The sequence below is a fragment of the Rhinoraja longicauda genome, chromosome 3 (genome assembly GCF_053455715.1).
Source record: "Rhinoraja longicauda isolate Sanriku21f chromosome 3, sRhiLon1.1, whole genome shotgun sequence".
Taxonomy (NCBI): Eukaryota; Metazoa; Chordata; class Chondrichthyes; order Rajiformes; family Arhynchobatidae; genus Rhinoraja; species Rhinoraja longicauda.
Genome location: NC_135955.1, coordinates 27555985 through 27571812, shown reverse-complemented (window position 1 = coordinate 27571812; position 15828 = coordinate 27555985). Strand labels below are relative to the sequence as shown.

The 15828-nt window shown below is 41.1% G+C and overlaps 1 protein-coding gene across 3 annotated transcripts in view; it reads right to left on the bottom strand.

Moving 5' to 3' along the window:
- The window catches only part of LOC144590621 (antiviral innate immune response receptor RIG-I-like), a 59921-nt gene that overhangs the window by 8771 nt on the left and 35322 nt on the right, over positions 1-15828 (bottom strand). For all 3 annotated transcript variants that reach the window (XM_078395119.1, XM_078395121.1, XM_078395120.1), the window contains 8 exons: positions 15616-15729; positions 14254-14407; positions 11922-12180; positions 7670-7832; positions 5449-5550; positions 4745-4902; positions 2189-2324; positions 1016-1164 (listed from right to left, as the gene is read on the bottom strand). In XM_078395119.1, the coding sequence (XP_078251245.1) occupies positions 1016-1164; positions 2189-2324; positions 4745-4902; positions 5449-5550; positions 7670-7832; positions 11922-12180; positions 14254-14407; positions 15616-15729 (1235 nt within the window). The remainder of the gene's footprint in view (positions 1-1015; positions 1165-2188; positions 2325-4744; positions 4903-5448; positions 5551-7669; positions 7833-11921; positions 12181-14253; positions 14408-15615; positions 15730-15828) is intronic.

Genomic DNA, 15828 nt, shown 5'->3' with positions numbered 1-15828 from the left:
ATAATAGCAACAAGAAGACAGCCTGGCCAGAGTGAAGTCTGAAAAGGGTCTCGACCCGAAACCTCACCAATTCCTTCTCTGCTGAGATGCTGCCTGACCTGCTGAGTTACTCCAGCAGTTTGTGTCTGGCCAGAGTGATGTGGTCTTTGATTACATTAGCTGCCTTCTTGTGATATCATATCATGTACATCCCTTTGATGGAGGGAAGATCAGTACCCATAATGGACTAGGCAGCATCCACGTCTTTCTTCAGTCTTCTTCGTTCTTGAGCATTCACATTTCTGAATCAGGCCATGATGCAGACATTTATTATGCTCTCTACCCATCACCTGCAGAACTTTCACAGAGGATTGGGCGATACGCTGAACCCCCTCAAACGTCTGAGGAAGCAGTGGCACCGCTGAGCTTTCTTGGTAATTTCATCAGTGCACTGGGCCCAGGACAAATCAGGGATGTGTACGTCTAAAAACATGAAGCAGTTGACGCTTTCCACCACGGTCCCGTCAATGAAGACAGGTGCATGATCCCTCCTCAGCTTTCCCTTCCCTTCATCTTTGTTTCAACCTTTGCAGAATTTTGGACATTTTAATACGATCTAAAAATGATCATATCATTCTTTGGGAACAATTGATGGCTTTAGAGAGGATACAAAAGCGATTTACCGGGATGGTTCCAGGGATGATGGATTACAGTTTACATGAGTAGAATGAAGTATTCAAAGTAGATTAGTGTAATGGTGTCACTCATGTTATGCGTCATGCTTTTGTAGTTACGCCCCTTTAGCTTTTGAGTGACCACTGCTTGCAAGATTCGAGTTAGTGTAAGTGAAACGTGCAGGCATGAGGTCGTGCTTGCTATGTAGTTAATAAAGTCTTTGGATCATTATCCAAGTGTAATGCTTCTGTTATTATACGGTCAGCACAACAAAGTTGTTCTCCTGAGAGTAGATAAGGCAGTGTGTATTAAATGAGGATTCTGAAGTAGTAAAACTATTCAACAGGTGAAAATAGCTTACATCAGCAAGAGCTCTGGTTCTGACAAACATGATGGTCTTGGTCATTGGATTGTGCTGGTATTCCTCAGTCAGAATCTTCCTGACTTCAGTCAACTTGGGATTTTCATTAGTTGGGTCAGCATCAATTCTTAGTATTTGCTCTTCCTTTGCTGAGGATTAAAAAAAACAAATAAATTGCTTGATGGAGGAGCTAAATCAGAAAGAACAATAAGTAGTATTGATAATTATAAAAGCAAGCATCCTCCCAGTAGTTTTTCTTTCTTTGTTGAGGACCAAAAACCCTAATAAATTGCTTGATAGAAGAACTATATCAGAAAGATCAATAAGTCATATTGATAATTATAAAACCAGGCGTCCTCACATTCCAAAATACAAAACTTGCTGCAGTTTAAGACTTTTTCACAAGTTTTAAGTATGAGAAATACAAACTTTGATCAGTAATGAATGCTAGGTTTGGTAGGATATGATATTTTTGTCTAAATCCTGGGAAGTGAATTTCAACTTGCCCTCAAATTAATGAAGGAAAAATACTTGCATTAATAATTATAGGATTAGAGATAAAGGGACAAACCTTTTGAAATGCACAGCCTGCCCAAGAAGGTTGGTGACTCTCTTTGACTGAAGATCAATGAGGGAGGCAGAGTCTCCTCGCAATCCAATCCCTTGATGAATTACATGGCTTGTTCCGAGGCAGCATCAAGAAGAGCTACTTGAACTGTCCCCAGGCTTTTGCCCTGTTGTGGTGTGGACCAACAGAGACCAAGGCTATGGCCTCATGTTAGCTAGAGAATGACTCTCCTGGGGCCCAGGAACACTTCACCCATGCCACCACACCTTCCCACACTCTACTCAAACCGCAGTTGATTGAATCGGCACTCAATGCTAGCTGATGTCAAGGGCTGCATGTCCACAAGAAAACAGCAGCAGGCCCTCAGTATTGACGTTTGTACTGGAATCTCAAATTTAAAATGAAGCGGGTATGACTTATTCTGAACATTTACTGGATATAATTTGGCAGATGATATAATAGTGATCATGTAATAGGCGTTGAAAACATTATCTCTGCCACACCCCAAATTTCAAGTAAATAAAAATTGCCTGAATTAAACATTAAAACATTTTTGACGAATTTCCCCAAAAAATTAAGCCTGATAAAAGCTCAACAAATCTTACCTTCAAATAATGCTGTCAGTATCTGCTCTGTCTCATCATATCCACCTCCCTTCACATTATCGAAGAAAGACTTCAGGTATTCTACTGCATCTTTGGTACGTGCGTCATCGTTGATAATGAGGGCATCATTGTATTTCTATGGGTGCAAATAGGGTGTAGTTAAAGGAAGAAAACAGTTAGCAATTGTTATAATATGCAGCAGCATCACAGGCACATAAACTCAAACACACACACACGATTGTTACAATGACACCATCAAAGTACATGGGGAAAGCATTATTTGCCTGTCATGGACTTGTTTTCCAATTGTGTATTTTTGCACTAATGTTTTTTGTCTCCCAATCTTTCTTTTCGCTGTCTTGTAGGATTTGCGTAATTTATGTATAATTTGGGTCTCTGTGCAGCCCTCTGCATTTGGATCCTCGACTCCCTCATCCACAGACCACAGACTGTTCGAATTGGCAGAAATACTTCATCCTCATTAACAATCAGTACAGGAGCAGTTCAAGGCTGCGTGCTCAACCCCCTGCTCTACTCACTCTATACTCATGACTGTGTAGCTGAACACAGTGTGAACTCCATCTTCATGTTCGCCGACGACACCACCGTTGTTGGACGAATTACAGATGGTGATGAGTCAGAGTATAGAAGTGAGATCGACCGATTGACCAAATGGTGCCAGCACAACAACCTGGCTCTCAATACCAGTAAAACCAATTAATTGATTGTGGGCTTTGGAAGAGAAAAGATGAGAACCCACAATCTTGTTTATGTCAACGGGACGATGTTGGAGAGAGTCAAAAACTTCAAATTCCTGGGCGTGCATATTTCTGAAGATCGTTCCTGGACCCAGCACACTGATGCAATTATAAAGAAAGCACATCTACTTCCTGAGAAGATTACAGAGATTCGGTATGTCAGAGAAGATTCTCTTGAACTTCTACAGGTGTACAGTGGAGAGCATATTGACTGGTTGCATCATGGCCTGGTTCGACAACTTGAACGCCCAAGAGCGGAAAAGACTGCAAAAAGTTGTGAACTGTCCATCATCGACTGACCTCCCCACCATCGAAGGGATTTATGGGAGTCGCTGCCTCAAAAAGGCAGCCAATATCATCAGAGACCCACACCATCCTGGCCACACACTCATTTCACCCCTGCCATCAGGAAGAAGATACAGGAGCCTAAAAACTGTAACGTCCAGGTTCAGGAACAGCTTCTTACCTACAGCTATTAAACACTACAACCTCAGATAAGATCTGAACTTCAATAGACTATTATTATTATTGCACTGCTATTGTTTGTTTTTTGAGTGTGTGTGTGTATATATATATATATATCTATATATATGGATATGCGTGTACTTGTGGGTATATGTATTTTCTACACACAACTTTTTTTTCTTTCTCGTTTATCATTTTGTTTACAGAGTGCTATGTTTACATATTCAGTTGTGCTGCAGCAGGTAATAATTTCATTGTTCTATCTGGGACACATGGCGGTCACGGTGGCGCAGCGGTAGAGTTGCTGCCTTACAGCGAATGCAGCGCCAGAGACCCGGGTTCGATCCCGACTACGGGTGCTGTCTGTACAGAGTTTGTTTGTTCTCCCCGTGACCTGCGTGGGTTTTCTCCGAGATCTTCGGTTTCCTCCCGCACGCCAAAGACGTGCAGGTTTCGGTTAATTGGCTTGGTAAATGTAAAATTTGTCCCTAGTGTGTGTAGGATAGTGTTAATATACAGGGATCGCTGGCCGGCGTGGACCCGGTGGGCCTAAGGGCCTGTTTCCACGCTGTATCTCAAAAAGTGACAATAAAACACTCTTGACTTGACTCTTATTGTGTTTGTCTGAGTCTATATGCATGTGATGCAAACAAGATTTTCACTGGACTTGTACCTCACCGTACATTTGCACATAAGAAATTCAATTTGATTTGAAGATGGTGCCGATTGTTTTGAAAGTACACCATAAATGTTCAGAATCAAAGATTAGCAATTTGTCTTTATGCAATGCTTTAAAAGAGGGAAATGTCCCCACGTGCTACGCAGAAGGGTTATGAAAGAAAAAAAGAGAAAGATATAGTTGGAGTGGTTCAAGGAGATATTTCAAGGCCTGAGCTTCAAGGTAGTTGAAAGCAGGTGAAAAAGTTAATAGTGGCATAGCAACATCAAGTCAATAGGCTCAAGGAATGATTAGATTAGTAGACTGAACATCTATTTATTTTAAATGTGGGATTTAAATGTCAAGCAAAAAACAAACAGCTGGAGGAACTCAGCGGATCAAGCGGCTTCTGTGGAGGAATCATTGAAGTGCAGCAAGGCAGCAAAGGTCTTCGAAGTTCCCGCTACAGATGCTCTCTGACCTGCTGAGTTCCTGCAAAAGTTTGGTTTTTGTTCTAGATTCCTGCATCTGCAGTCTCTTGTGCTCCAGCTTAAATATTAAGTTGGGAATCCAAATTTTGCAGCATACAGAAAACCATATTGTTCTTGAAACTATCCTCCACATTTACAAACTTATTGTTGGGTTGGAAAGAAGACCAGTACAAATGCCACTCACCCGCAAGTGCTCAGTGTATGTGAAAAGAGCCCGACAAGTCCTCCGCTCCTTCTCCATATCCTTCATTTGGAGAACTTTGCACCTCTTTTGCACTTCAATGATCCACTGCTCGTACTTCTGAGACCCACGATTTTGATTCTTGATGTTCGACAGATTATCTGTCGGGGACAAGACAAACATTGAGCGTTGACTTCAAGCAACATGAGCTCCAACTAACGCAGCCTGTGACTGCGGTGAGAAAAGGTGCATTTTAGGAAGCTGCCCCAATCCTTCTGCCAAAATAATCAGTCAGGCAAAAGGAAGACATAGAAAGAAGGCCCCAAAGCATAGTGAAGATTTCCATTACTATTTGTAATGAATTTAACTATGGTTCAAAACATACTAGAATCGAGAAACTAAAAAGGAAATACTTCATCCAGTCTGTAGGAAATAACCTGATCACAAACACACTGAAAATTCCTAAAGTACCCATTCAAATAATCTCCCACGTACTAATCCAGAAGCCGGGGTGAGGTCTGAGCCAGGTATAGCATGAAGTATGTGTAAGAAAATAACTGCAGATGCTGGTACAAATCGAAGGTATCACAAAATGCTGGAGTAACTCAGCAGGTCAGGCAGCATCTCAGGAGAGAAGGAATGGGTGGCGCACGAAGTATGTGATTTTGCTGCTTACAGTTAGAGTAAAAAAGAGCAGAGCAGATTACCGATGTCGTAAATACTCTTGGCCATGTCCTCCACTTGAACCATTATCTGACGGATAATGTCTGCAAACGGATTCTTTGTACGCATGGCAGCCTTCCTCGTTTCTGTTAAGGAACAACATTGAAAAGAGCTGTATATTTAAACAGAACTTCAATTTCCTCTGTTCTGATTTGCTTCATTATCTGCACTGAAACACACAATTATTTCAGTGCCCCCTCCCCTCCATCTCATTGTCAAACGTTTTCTTAGATTGTTGTACTCCGTGAGTTTATTCTCAAATTAATTCTGCTGCATGTCCTGTCCACACATCACTGCTCCCTACCTGAATACCACTTCAGTTTTAATATTCTCCATGTCCTCTCCCCTTTCTCTGTTACAGGCCACCTTATTTTGCTCCCCACTTCTTGCACGATGATCATTCCTCACCACAACCTCTCATGATTTCTGCTCCAATTCTGGCTGCACTGACATCTTCAGGATTTAATCACGTCACAAACACGTCTTTAGTTGCCCTTCCTCAACCTTTAGAATCCCTCCCCTTCAAATACTTTGGAAGCTGGGAATCAGGTGCAGAAAGACGGTGCTGGAAATACTCAGCAGTTGATGATCAGAATAATTCTGCTGAAAATTCATTGACCTGAAACTCTAACATACTTTTATTTTCTACCGTTACTATCGGACCTGAATAATTCCTGCGCTTCTTGTTCACATTCCTATTTGTTTTTAAACATAGAAGATAGGATTACACAGTGCAGAAATGGATCCTTCAGCTCACAATGTCAGTGCCAAGACCAACTCTTATCTACCTGCCTATACCTATCCCTCCATCCACTATATATCCATGTGCCTATCCAAAAGTCTCTTAAATGCCGCTATTGTATCTGCCTCCATCTCCAACCCTGGCACTCACCACCTGTTGAGTGGAACAAAGTAAGTTGTTTGCTTCCTGTTCTTGCGATGCTCAAGTGAATCTTAGTGTAACATTTATCTAATGCAAGATCTGGATATAAATTCCACAGAATATATAGCATAGAAACTGGATACTAATTTCAGACTATCAGAGAATCCTTTGGTTCCTTTCCCCATCATGCACTTATTCTTAAACATATCCTTCCCATTCATTTAAACCAGTGGTAGTGAGTTTATTATTCTCGCTGGAATAGGAAACAGGCTTCTTTGAGCTGCCCAATGGATTTATTAATGATGATCATATATTGATGGCCCTGGTTCTGGTGTCCAACACAAGAGGAAACATTTTTTATGTCTAACTTCAAAACTACTTCATGATCCGAGACCTGCTGGGTGCACAAAGGTAGAAGAGAAGAGTTGCCTGGTTGATAGGAAAAAAAATGAAAGTAATCTCAGTGGCCAGGCAATGGATAACATGTAAAGAAAACAAAGCATAAATTGAATGGAACCATTCCCGTAAGGCATAAAATCCCAAAAGTAAATGTGATTCACTCATGGCTTTCAAAGGAAATTAAAGATTGTGTTAAATCAAAGGGAGACACTTGTAAAGTTGCCAGAAATAGCAGAGAGGCTGATGAAGGGAGTATTTTAGAGCTCACCACAACAGAACCAAAAAAAATTTCAGAAAACCAAGATAGAATGTGAGAATGTTAGGCAAAAGGAAAAGACGTGAAGATGATTGTGCAATATAATATGGAAAAATGTTAAGTCATCAACGTTGGTGCTCATAACAGAAAAGCAGGATATTTGTTGGATGGAGAAAGACTGGTTGGTGTTGACGTTCAAAGTTCCCTGGGTGTACATGGGGACGTTAAAGGCCAACACACAGGTACAGTTAGGAAGACCTTGGGCAGCAATTAAGAATAAAAGATAGACCTTTTAAAACTGTGATGATGAAAGATTTCTTCACTGGGATGGTGGTGAACCTTCAAATTTCTCCAGGCCAGAATGCTGAGGCCCAACCCGCTTGTTCATTACAAATAGGGAATGATAGATTTTTTTAAACAGTAAGGGAATCCAAGACTTCAGTGCTGGAAAATGACACTCGTGTAGGAAATCAGCCATGGTCTTGATGGATGGTGCAGGAGACTCAATGAGCCGGATGCATATTCTACGCTCCCTTCTCTGACGTTGATATTAATGGCATGAATCAATTTATATTCACAGTTTTAAGTATTGTGAATTAGGCAGAACCTAAACTACAATACTGCCCAATTTAGATCATGAGCTATTTAATACAATAAAAATGATTACCTTTAATTGCAGAATAAACATGTTCCTTTAGTCCTTCCACATTCCTGTTTACAGTTGATATGTTTTCAGCATCAAGATTAGCACAAATTTGCATAATATAACCCATTGCATCTTTGACCGAGCCAGCATCGCCAACTCCAATTGATGCCGTTAGCCCAACAATCTGTTAAGAAACAAACAAAAATGGGCAATCAAAGGCATGTCGAGTCTACTCTCATCCTTTTACAAATGATTCAACATCTTTGTGTTTTTAGAAAGAGAAAAAGACAGAATTTAAATGATCATCTTTCACCTCTGGGTATCTGCTGTTACCACCATTCCACAACATAATTGCATAGAGGTCTGAAACTCGGTATCAAAGGCTGAACAATTGCACTTCATGGTTGCAGTGGAAGTGTACAAACCTCTACAGATTTCCCAGGACTCAAAACGGGAAATCAGCCCACAGATCTTGATTATAGTGCGCATTGACTTTAATGGATAACAATTGCAGAAAATGAACCTGGAACATAGAACAATGCAGCACAGGAACAAGCCTTTCAGATCATAATGTCTGCACTGACCATGATGTCAACTTAAACTAGTCCCATCTGCCTGCACATGATCTATACCCTCTAATCCTTGCCTGCATGTAGCTGTCTAAATGCCTCCTAAATGTTGCTGTTGGATCTGCTTCCACCATCAACCCTGGCAGTGTATTCTAGGCACCCATCACTCTCTGTGTAAATAAGATTCCCTTCAAATGTTCTCTAAACTTTCCTCTCTCACAAAGCTATTTTTCTACTCGTACTTTTGTATATTTTTATTAGATCACCTCTCAGCCTCTGATGCCCCAGAATAAAACAGTCCAACCTCTCCTTATAGATTATACTCTCTAAACCAGGCAACATCCTGATGATCTCTTCAGCACTCTATTCAACTCTGCCTCCTTCCTGCAATGGGGGACTCGAGCTGTTCACAATACTCCAAATGTGGTCTAACCAAAGTTTTATACAACTGCAATGTGACTTCCTGACTTTATGCTCAACACCCTAACTGATGAAGGCAAGTATATTGTATGGCTTTAACTCCCAACCTACTTGTGCGGCCACTTTCAGGGAGCTGTGGACTTAGACCCCAAGATCACTCTGTACATCAATGCTGTTAATGATCCAAGGATCTTGCGATTTACTTTATACTTTCTTCTTGCACATAAGTTCCCAAAGTGCAATACCTATCACTTGTCTGATTAAACTCCACATGTCATTTTTCTGCCCATATCTCCACCTGATCTGTATTATGCTGAATCCTTTTCCATTCTTCCTCGCTATTCAAAACTCCACCACTTTTTATGTCAGCTACAAACTTACCAAGTTGCCTATTAACTCCTTTGTCCATTACAAACAGAGATGCTGGCATTGATCTCTGTGGAACACCACTGGTCCTAGATCTCCAGCCAGAGTAACACCCTCCACCATTCCCCTCTGCTTCAAATTCCCACAAATGCCAAACTGAAAATGGTTGGATAATCTAACTTTAGTGATGTAAATTGAGAGATAAATATTAGCTCTTCCTCTTCAAAATTACATACTGGGTTCTTTCACATCAATCTGATAGAGCCACAGTTTAACTTCTGATCCAATAGATTGTGACTGTCAGTGCAGGAGACTTCTGATGTGGATGCCAGAGTCAGAACCACACATACCCATGTGAGACATTCCCGACCGCACTCTCTTAGACAGAAATACAGCATGAAATTCAATGGGATTTTGTAAAATATCTAGTGAGTGAGAAACAATGACATATTGGTAAGTGTTTAGGGATATAAATTCCTTGAAAGTCAGACTTTTGGCAACTGAGGGCTTTGGAATTTCTGAACACATATCCATATCTTCTTTAAAACGAACTTTCTCAAACTTCAAGAAACTCTGCTGACATCTAAGCTCACACGAAATGTCACCCACCCAGTGCTCAATGCTTGGTCATCTATACTTGCTCCTGCTTAACCAATGTCTCAGTATTAACATTTTTAAACAGCGTTTTCAAATCCTGCCATGACCTCACCCTCCCCTTCTCGGTAAACCACTTCAGCTATAAAAGCCTCCAACTTACTGTAGATGTGCTCCTCCACTATCATAGAAACCAATAGACACAAGAACATGCCCTTCATCCCACTATGTCCACACCAACCATCTAGCTCCCAGATCTACACAAACCCTACTTTCCTTCTTGTATCCCAATCGCATCAACTCCTCCCAAACACTTAGCTAGGAATGATTTATTGTATCCAATTAACACACTGATAGCATACGAGAAGAAACTGTAGCATCTGGGGAATATTTTAAAAGAATTTCAGACACTGAAGAACAGGATTCACTGAAGCTGTAACAGAGTTATTTAACTACTGTGTCGCTGTGCCGCCCATGTTTGTACTTTGCTTACTTCACCACTGACATGTGTGCTTTCACCTGCCAAGACCCTAACTCTCTTCCTAAACTTTCCCAACTCTCTTTCCCTTGTCAAGGCACTCATTAAAGTTGTGGCTCATGTGCCCCAATACCTTGAGGTTTAATGCCAAATTTTGTTTGATAACTGCTTCTTTAAATTTTGGGACATTTTAACTACATGACAGGTGCTTTTTAAAGCAAGCTGATCTCGAAGTGTTTAGTTTCTTGGAATCATTGAGTACTACAAAGAAACAGACCTTTCAGCCCAAAGATAGACACAAAGTGCTGGAGTAACTCAGCAGATCAGGCAGCATCTCCAGAGAAAAGGAATAGGTGGCGTTTCAGGTCGGAACCCTTCCTCAGTCTGCCCAACACATCCATGTCGACCAAGATGCCCCATCTAAGTTAGTCGTATTTGCTGGCATTTGCTCCATATCCATCTAAACTTTTCCTATCCATGTACCTGTCTAAGTGTCTTTTAAAAGTTGTTATTGTACCTGTCTCAACTATCTTCTCTGGCAACTCATTTCTCTGAGTGAAAAAGTTGCCCTTTTAAATCTTTCCCCTCTCACCTTAATCCTATGTCCTCTGGTTCTTGATCCCCCTAGGGAAAAGTTTCTGTGCATTCACCCTATCAATTCCCCTCATGATTTTATACATCTTTATAACATCACCCTTTAGCCTCTTGCACTCCAAGGAATAAAGTCCTACTTGCCCAATATCTCCCGCGGCCAGTTCCTCTAGTCCTGGCAGCATCCTCGTAAATCCTCTTTGTACTCTTTCCAGTTTACTTGTACAGTTTCAGGCTGGACCATTGGTGACAGCAGTTAGATTAACAAGAAGGGGGAGGAATGGTCCGAGTACAGAAAAAGTGTTAAGAACTCAACCGGTTAAACAGCATCCGAGGAGAGAGAAACCAGTTAATATCTTAGGTCAATGACCTTCAGAACTGGAGGAAGAGGGCTGGGGGTTGCAGTTTTCAAAGCTGGGCTGAGGGAGGAGTGAGGTGTACGATTAGAGACTATGAGGAGAATGATGAGGACACATCAGGTGATAAGGAGCCCGAGTACTGACCATTAGCAAAGCATCTTAAAGAAACAAGAACACAAGAAACTGCTTCAATCTTGCGTAGAACACAAGATACTTGCTGGAGTAACTTAGTGGTTCAGGCTTCTCAGGAGAACATGGACCAGTGATGTTTCGTGTTAGGGCCCTTCTTCAGACTCAGGCGCGATAATGGGAAACAATGAGAGTGCAGTTTACCTTAAGTTGGAAGATCCCCCTAGGGAAACGTTTCTGTGCATTCACCCCTAGTTCATTCCAGGAGGTTGCAAAGTGCCCAGGTGGACTTTTGTCTTGTGAAATGGCAAACATTTGGTCTATCATGTCTGCATCCTCTCTTTTAAAGAGCAGTGTTACTGCTGCTGCACGTGCCCTGCCTTTTTCCTAGAACCCTGGAAATATTCCGTCACATTTTTACCTTTTCGAATTGGCTCCATTTACCTTTCAGCACTGCATCACATAACATCTCTTCCTAACCCTCTCTGACCCGTGTAGAACGATTGGCGTTCTTTCAGTCATCTCCCTAAAACGGACTCACTCAGCCCAGTTTCATTCCATTGAAATCTCTTTTCCATATCCCGAAAGCTTTAACATCTTCCCCGCAATACAGTGGCTAGAATTGTATGCAGTATGTACACTGGGATTAATTTATATATATCCCCACATAGCTTTGCCCTTTTTGCATTTATGCACCGTGTCTCCATTTATAGCGATAGATGGATATGAGAAATAAGGAAGAAATCTGAAATTTCAGAAATTTTAACCTGTGGAACGGCACTTGCTACCAGGCCCAACTTGAGATCCTCATATTTACTCATTAAAACGTTGTAAGGATGATTTTTAGTTGTATTGTGGCATTCGTCAAATATTAGCAGGGTGAAGGCAGAAAGCGAAGAAATCTGGCCATATTTGAGGCAATTTAGCAGAATCTGCGGGGTCAGGATTATGATATCGTTCTTCTCGACAAACATTTCCACGGGACAGCTGGCTGCCAAGTCACCACATATTCCATACACTTTGAATCTAGAAGTAAAGATTGAAGAAAGTTAGTTTTTCGTGGTACAGGGAAAGCAAACTCAGACCACCTCTCCCCCCAATCACTTTTGTCAATGGAGCAAACTGAATTAACAGAAGAAAAAGTTATATTGCGCACTTCGTGATTTTATGATGGCTCAAAGTGCTTTACAACCAATTTGCTGCATTTTCCCCAAATATAGTCATTATTGCAATGTGGACTAGGAAGCTAATTTGCAAAAATGTGATGAAGCTCAGATGATTAAAAGAAACATGAGAATGGCTGCTTAAACGATGTGTAGGAAGGAACTGCAGATGCTGGTTTATACTGAAGATAGACATAAAGTGCTGGAGTAACTCAGCGAGTCAGACAGTATCCCTGGAGAAAAAGAATGGTCGACATTTTGGGTCGGAACCCTTCCATAGTATGAAAGACAGCCTTTTCCTATCTCTATCCTTCCCCAGTCTGACGAAGGGTTCCGAGCAGAAACGTCATCCATCCTTTTTCTCCAGAGATGCTGTCTGACCTGCTGAGTTACTCCAGCATGTTGTTTGTTTGAATACTGACCAGTGTTGTCTTCAAAATAGTGTCCTGAGGTCTTCTATGATTATCTGAGAGAACGGAAGGGCTATAACCTCCATGGATCTGGTAATCCAGAGTGTAAAGCTACATTTTTCTACTCAATTCTCTGGCATGCCACTTCCCTGTCGGAGTTAGGTGGGCTAACAGATGGTCACACGTAAAGACATTTTGACTGTTCCTTTACTTTACTTGTACTTTAGTCAGATCTTTTGATTTTTTTCCCCTTTGAGGTTGACAATACTCTATTTATGGAAGGACTGTTCAGAAGTATGATAACAAAAGGGAAGAAGCTGTTCCTGAGTCTGGTGGTGCACACTTTCAAGCTTCTGGTGTTGGGGAGATAGAGACAAGTGGGGAAGGGAGAGATGGGGTAGAGACAGAGGTTTGGAAGTGATAAGATTAGAAAATAATGTCCTGAACTGCAAAACTTCAGCATGCAAAACTTCATTTGATTGAAAAATGCCAGGAAGATCACAGGAGCAGAACAACAGTGCTCAACTATGTTTGTATTTTCAGTTAGATCATGGCTGATTTGTGATCTCACTCTCTTAGAGCTAGATAACTAAGAGTCATTGATGAAATGATTATTGGTGAGTTGAAGATGTTTTTTTAACTTCAGGATTGATAAAAGTGCTGGAGGCACTTATCCATAAACTTAGAAGAAAACTGGATAAGTGCTTCAGGTCTTCCAACGTAAAAGACAGTAGGCTAGGAGATGGAAAGTGGAAATATCTTCAAATAACTCTAATTGTGCCCACCATCGATACAATTGGCCAAATGGCCTCATTCTATGCAAGAGATTTCTAGGAAAACCCAGAAAGAAAATTTAACAAATTGATGTTAGATTCTATTACCGCAAAGAGGATAAAATTACAGAAATAAAACATTTTCAGCAGTGAAGATACATTATTCTTGTACAAGTGGTCAACTTATAGATAGGTTAACTGTGCACAGTTTAGCATTCAACAGAACACATAATAACAAAGAAGCAAAGGAAATAGTTTGAGAAAATTTACTGAGATAGTATCAGAAGATTACAACTGCTGGAAAAGACTGAACAGGCTGGATTATTTTAGCATGAGTCCTAGAGGACTTCAAAAGTCTTCAAAATAAATGGGCACGATGAATGTGCAAAGCCCCTTTCCACTTATGCATGAATCCAAAATTAATATTGTTAATGATATTTTGTATCAAAAAAAATCTTCCCAGAGAAGGGCCAGAAGGGATATTGCTGTTGTTGAGGTAGACCTGCAAACAGTTTAATACCTTCAAAAGAAAAATGGGTGAACAAATGTGGAGGGAACTAGAAGGGCAGAGAAGTGGGAGATGTGGACATAGCACCTGTGGACCATAAGCATCATTCGTTGGGCTAAATGCTTGTTTCGATGCTTCCTGCTCATTGTCAACAGAATGGGAATTGACACAGTCGAAAAGGAAAAAGCGAAACAAGAGATACTGGAGATTACAAGGGGTTGAGCTGCAGCAATTTCTGGTCATACTTTGTCATCCCGAAGTGTTTCTTAAACAATTCCAACTGCTGCTGAAAGACAGGAACCGTTGTGGCCATGAATCCAACTTTCCCTTTATCCTGGTCAGGCCTCTCCATGAGGTGACGCTCAACAATGTGGAGGGCAACTATAGTTTTTCCAGACCCTTAGGAACAAAATAGAAAAAGTTATTGATTTGATCAGTACACCAGCATGGCAAAGATTGCCTTATAAAGTTTTGGAACCCTGCACTTAATTAATAGCTTCCCCTCTACAAGGAGCCATGTGTATGAGTAGAGTGACAAGAGTATTGTCCCCCATGTGCTGCTTCATAGAGGGTTAGTCCCAGCCACTCCCGCATGGTTCTTCACCAGAACTACGGCCAGCAATTCCACGCAGATACAGTGATGGCATCAATGGATTAACTGTGGGAATCTTGAAGAGCTAAATGCAGAAGAACTGATCTGTTGGGAGATACGTGTTAAAAACCACTCCCAATTAAGGCCATGTGGTCATGGTCCCAATGCAGCTTGTGTGAACTAGTGTGTGAACTGGCAGATACGCTTCTTACATTCTATACATGACTACCTTTCACTATTTGTAGAGTACTTTGACACAACAGAAAAGATGCTGTATGAAGGCTTTCTTTTAGTTTCTGCAAATGAATCGGCTCTACTCATCAGGCCTGGGCAAATGCGCTCCATTTATATGGCATTATGGCTGATCCTGAAATTAATTCACTCCACTGCACTGGTTGTTCAGGGGTAAGCAGAGAGGGGCAACAAATGCCTTGAATTTTAAAAAAACTTGGGCTAGCGGGCCAGTAACTCAATCGAGTTTTTGAGGGTGATCAATGATGGGTGGGGATGTGGGGAGGCAGTGGAAGCTGTCTGCATGGATGTTAGTAAGGAAATTAATAAAGTCCCCCATGGTAGGCTGACTCAGCTGGTTAAGATGCACGGGGTTTACAGTGACGTGGTCGTATGGATTTGAAACTGATTTACTGATAGTAGACATAGGGTTGTGGTGGAAGGACGATATTCAGGCTGCAGGTCTATGACCACTGGTATAGTTTACAATATGGTAAATAGTCTGATAACTACTCAAGGTATAAAATCAATGCATTTAAACAGTACCTTAGCATAGTAAAATAGTCCCAGATTCTCAATGGGTATGTTAGCAATAAAAATTTGACAGCTCGGTAGATTATAAAGAAGCACCTATTGTCCTCATGTGTTGGCATCCCGTCCTGGAATTCTAACTCTAACATATTCTGTTCAAGCAACGTCTGCCATAGGTGGAGCAATTAAAATCAGGCATGTGCAAAAGGTAAGGCCGATAGAACACAGTTAGTTAATCGTTCGCTTATTGTACCTGTAGGAGCACAAATAATAGTGTTGTCTCCATCAATTGCACTTTCTGCAAGCTCCTCTTGATAGGCTCTCAATTCGAATTGTTTAATGTCATTTGAATTTTGTTGGCTGTTTGCTACATTAAAAAATGAAACACGAAAATAGTTATTTAACAAGGAGAGCAATTTCCGTTTCAGAACATTGTTGACGTCTACAGTGAAGGTAAGAGTCATTT